Source organism: Achroia grisella, unplaced genomic scaffold, assembly GCF_030625045.1.
Source record: "Achroia grisella isolate CSIRO2021 unplaced genomic scaffold, CSIRO_AGI_Agris_v1 utg633, whole genome shotgun sequence".
Classification (NCBI taxonomy): domain Eukaryota; kingdom Metazoa; phylum Arthropoda; class Insecta; order Lepidoptera; family Pyralidae; genus Achroia; species Achroia grisella.
In genome coordinates this window covers 1-5,006 of record NW_026712969.1, presented here as the reverse complement: position 1 = coordinate 5,006, position 5,006 = coordinate 1, and the positions used below count along the sequence as shown (strand labels likewise).

At 59.6% G+C, this 5,006-nt stretch overlaps 1 protein-coding gene across 1 annotated transcript; it reads left to right on the top strand.

Moving 5' to 3' along the window:
• Nucleotides 1-1,890: 1,890 nt before the first annotated feature.
• LOC131849080 (uncharacterized) lies at nucleotides 1,891-3,537 on the top strand. The gene has a single exon (XM_059199067.1). The coding sequence runs from the start codon at nucleotides 1,891-1,893 to the stop codon at nucleotides 3,535-3,537; it is 1,647 nt and encodes a 548-aa protein (XP_059055050.1).
• Nucleotides 3,538-5,006: the final 1,469 nt, after the last annotated feature.

Genomic DNA, 5,006 nt, shown 5'->3' with positions numbered 1-5,006 from the left:
GGCGGCAAAGGAGAAGGCGAAGCCGGCGCCCAAGAAGAAGCCGACCCCGCCGCTCCCCTCGAAGTTGCGACTGCCCCGCTCAGCGGCGGTGGTCATAACCATCGGGGAAGCGGCGGAAAAGGAGGGCGTCACCTACGCCAACATCCTGACGGAGGCAAAGGAGAGGATCGACCTCCGCCCCCTCGGCATAGAGGATATGCGGCTTCGGCCTGCAATAACCGGGGGCGGATTCTGGAGATCTCCGGCGCCTCTAGCGCGGAAAAGGCTGACGCCCTCGCGTCTAAACTCCGGGCCCTTATCCCGGAGGATGTGGCGAAGGTCTCCAGGCCCTCAAAAACCGCCGAAATGCGGGTCATGGGCCTGGATGACTCACTTACGCCGGAGGATGTCGCCGCCGCCGTTGCGCGTGATGGCGAGTGCGTGGCCGGGGACGTCAAGGTCGGGCCCATCAGAAGGAGCAGCCCCAAAGCCTTGGGGTCTTGCTGGGTCCGCGGCCCTATGGCGGCCGTAAAAAAGGTCACGGCGGAGGGTCACATGCGGCTAGGATGGGTGTCCGCGAAGGTGGAGCTGCTGCGGCAACGTCCGCTGCGGTGCTTCCGATGCCTACAAAGTGGGCATGTCAGGGGGCAATGCACACAGGAGGAAGACCGCAGCGGGCTTTGTTACCGATGCGGAGAGGCGGGCCACAAAGTCGCAGCGTGCGCCGCAGCCCCCAGATGCGCAGTATGTGCGTCCCAGGGGCGGCCGGCAGACCATTGGGTGGGGAGCAAGAAGTGCACCCCGCCCAAAAGGAAGGGAGGGAAACGGCCCGCCTCACAGGTCCCAGGCCGTAGGAGTGGTGCAGAGGAGGGGATGGACACCTCCCCTCCCAGCGATCAAGCAGGCAGGGGCGGCCCAAGCCGCCCCTAGATCGCTACCGGGCCGGGGTGACGACCGCGGGGGCGGTCCCACCCCATCACACTAGGCCCGATGAAGTCGCGCGCATGTCCCCGCGCGCCTTCCCCAGGGGAGAAGCGGGACGTGGTGGGTTCCGGTAGGGAACCCGCAGAGATGGGGCCCGCTGTAGAGTGGGCCACCGCCGTCGGAGTTGCGGTAGAGTATAATTTGATCCCGCGACTCCGGCATATGGCGTTGGGTGAGGGACATCTTGGAGTTTTTAGTGAGTAGGAGTCTCACAGTACCCGCGGGCTTCCCCCGGGGCCGGCGGGTCTCCATGAGGGATTTTCTCCAAGTCAAAAAAAAAAAAAAAAAAAAAAAAAAAAAAAAAAAAAAAAAAAAAGGTTGGGGCGTGTGTCGGGCAACCTCCAAGTATGGGCCTGCCATTGGGAGGCTTCCCCATCCTCGTGGATACGTCCGCGGGGAACGGTGGCCGAGCAATGGTTTGGTTCTGGTACGCCCTGGGCGGGATAGTAGACGTTCCTTCGGGATACTGCTACTATGTCGGCCGATAGTCCGGCGAGTAGGTTAGGGGGCGGGTGTCGTATTCGGCGCTCGTCCAAATCTGTAAATAGTGTAAATAGTTAGGTTAGTTATTTATTTGTAAATTCTTCTTGTTATGTCTTCTTTTGTTTGTCTTGGTTTTAGTTTGTTTGTTTTTGTTCTATATTTGTCTATTCTTTTCTATTCTTTGTTCTTTTCTATAATTTTGTTTTGTTTTTTCGTTTTCTTTCTTCTATTTTGTATGCGGGACCAGACCCGGGTAAAAAAGGAAAAATGATGACATGGCCGATCTTAAAAAAGTAATACCCCAGGGAGGTACCACCCGTTCATCGGGTGGAGAATCCTCTGCCGTCGCACCGGGTAAGCCGGGGGCGGTCAGTCCCACGTATTCTGGGGGGGACAAGAAAGGTCAGAAGGGTGGGAAGAAGGGAGAGAGGAGGGAGACCAGGGATGAGCCGGGTGTTAGAGGAGAGAGAGAGAGTTGTAAATAGGGGAGACATTGGGATTGAGAAGGAGCTGAGGGTAAGCCTAGAGAGAGGAGAATTAGAAAACGTCCTCAGCACTGGGAGGTATGATATCCTCATGGAGGAGGATCTATCGGACGTGACAGGGTCGTCGACTTCCCTCTTTACAGGAAGCGACGACGGGAATACTGATACGGAGAGGAAGCGCACAAGGCGAAAGCGCCAGCGGCAGCGCTCGCATTCGGACTCGGAAGGTGAAGGAACTCGGGCCAGGGTAAAGGAGGACCGCATTGAGGCCATGAAGGCGGCAGTGCTTGAGGGCCAGAGAAACTTCGAGCAAAGGCTCGGAGTCATTCGTGCCACTTGGGGTGGAGACCCTATGAAGCTCCAGTGGACGGCGGATGCGCTCCGAAGCAAAATAGAGGCGTGTGCGGATATCGTGAACGTCACGATAAAGAAATGCGGGAATCTCAAGGGCACCACCATCCGCGACATCAGAGATGCTGTGGATGCCATTAGAGATGCAGCCGACATCCTCAAGAATAGGTCGGTTGCAAAAGAGAACTCCGTCCTAGCGGCAAAGGTCGCCAGTCTCGAGGGGCAGGTTGCCGGCCAAAGGGCTGAAAATCAGAAGGTGAGCCAGGAGATCCTCGAACTCCGGGCTGCACTTCGAGATGCGCAGGCGCAGGCGGCTGTTGGGCCATCGACTTCCGCTGCCGGAGGCCCTGCGCATGCCGGAGAACTAGCGGTTGGGGCCAGGACCCTAGAGCAGTTGGAGGACCGCATAGCCCGGAGGTTAGAGAGCCGCCTCGACAATCGCCTCGCGAGAATCGAGGAGCGGCTCCCTCCGGTCCCGGAAGTGAGGCCTACGCCAACTGCGCCTGCTGTGCGGGCGAGCGGTTCGGCTGGGCCGAAAGGCAAGGGTAGAGGAAAGGCGACGGCTCCTGCACCGGCTGCTATTGCACCGGCAGCTGTTAGTCAGGCTGCTCCTATTGGAGTACAGGAGCCGGCGCCTGCTCCCCGAGCAATGACGGAGAGCTGGGTGACCGTGGCTCGTCGTGGCGCGATGAGCCAGGGCAAAAAGGCGGCGAAGAAACCCGCGGAGACTAAATCGCCGCCCCAAAAGGCAGCGACCGCGGGTAAACAGAAGAGGAAGCCCAGACTGAGGCCGCCCCGCTCTGCCGCGGTGGTTTTATCGCTGCAGCCCGGAGCTGCCGAAAAGGGCGTTACTTACGCGGCCCTACTCATGGAGGCGAAGGAAAAGGTGTCCCTGGAGACCATCGGGATAACGGAGCTTCGGTACAGGCAGGCCATCACTGGCGCGCGAATCCTGGAGCTGCCAGGCGCCGCTAGTGGTGATAAGGCGGACTCCCTCGCTGAAAAGCTCAGGGAGGTCCTGCCCGCGGAGGTGGTCCAGGTCTCTCGTCCGGTAAAGACGGCCGACCTTAGGATTGTGGGCCTGGACGACACGACCACGTCGGCGGATGTCGTCGCCGCCGTGGCTCGTAGTGGAGACTGCGCGGAGCAGGAAGTGAAGGCGGGGAAGTTCGCCGATCGGAGTCTGGCAGTGCGGCTGTGTGGGTTCGCTGCCCAATGGTGGCCGCTAAAAAGCTCCAGGGGGAGGGCCGCGTAAAAGTGGGATGGGTTTCGGCGCACGTAACAGTGCTAGATCCGAAACCCATGCGTTGTTACCGCTGCCTACTGCAAGGGCATGTGGGCACGCAGTGCAAATCGGCGGTTGACCGCAGTCAGGCCTGCTTCCGTTGCGGCGGAGAGGGCCACAAGGCTGCGAAGTGCACTGCCCCGCCGCATTGTGTTTATTGCGCAGCGGCGGGACGTCCGGCGAGTCATGCCGTGGGCAGCGGTAAGAACTGCAGCTCGCGAGGAAGCCGCGCACAGGCGCGGGCGGCGGAGACGGAGGCGATGGAGGCCGAGTCCGGCCCGTCACCACCGACCCAGAGCCTCTCGGCGGCAGATGCGGGGGCGTCTGCCGTCACCTAAGGAGGGTGAGGCTGGGAGTAGGCGCGCGTGGTGTCCGCGCGCGCCACTCAAGGAGGAGGCTGCAGAGCCTGCGCTGCCGGGGTCGCGGTGGACTGCTACGTCGATCCCGTGACCCTGGCGCTAGCAGCGAGCGGAGGACACCAAGGGGTTTTAGCCGGTAGGAGTCCGGCAGTACCCACACGCTTCCCCCGGGGCGTGCGGGTCTCCATGACGGATTTCCCCTTGTAAAAAAAAAAAAAAAAAAAAAAAAGGTTAGGTTAGGTTAGGTTAGGTTAGGTTAGGTTGGGGCGTGGGGCGTGTGTCGGGCAACCTCCAAGTATGGGCCTGCCATTGGGAGGCTTCCCCATCCTCGTGGATACGTCCGCGGGGAACGGTGGCCGAGCAATGGTTTGGTTCTGGTACGCCCTGGGCGGGATAGTAGACGTTCCTTCGGGATACTGCTACTATGTCGGCCGATAGTCCGGCGAGTAGGAGTAGGCAAATCTTTCTCTTCTACTTTTCTGTCTTCGTCTTTTCTTTTCTTTGTCTTTTTCTTTACTCTCTTTCTGTTTTCTTTTCGTTTTTCTTCTTTGCCTACTGGCAAGTCAGGTCCGGTGGGTGCTTAACTGCGCAGCCGGACAGCACTTCGGTGCAACTGGCTTCAAACCGTAAACCTGCACTGGGTGTCGGTGATCACGTCTATCGGCCCAGTGTGGGAGCGGGGCTCTTGGCTTAATTGCCCGGGGCCGCGAGGAGTCAACCTCTATAAAAAACCTCTTGTTTAAGCTCGGTGCCTGGCGAGGGACAGGTCGTCACGCGGAGCACGCTGCTGGAATTCATTTCAGTTAGCGTGTTCTTCGGGGCGGCCGGGTCGGAGGAGTAACTCCGGCCGCAAGGGCACCAACCTTTGGGCACCAGCCGCACCCAAAGCGTATTAGGCCGCAGTCGGTAGCAGGGGGCAACGCCGGCTGTGCAACCTTTCCCCCACACTCGTGGGAACAAAAATGGATTGTAGCAAAAAAACCTTTGACGTAAGGTCCGAGAAGGACGGTGCGAAGATGGAGTCCGAGAAGGACGGAGAGAGGGAGGTGTCCGTGAAGGATGTAGAGGAGTTGGCAAGGA

What these genes read in the sequence shown, in the direction of transcription:
- LOC131849080 (XM_059199067.1), top strand. Translation starts at nt 1,891, where the DNA reads ATGAGCCGGGTGTTAGAGGAGAGAGAGAGAGTTGTAAATAGGGGAGAC.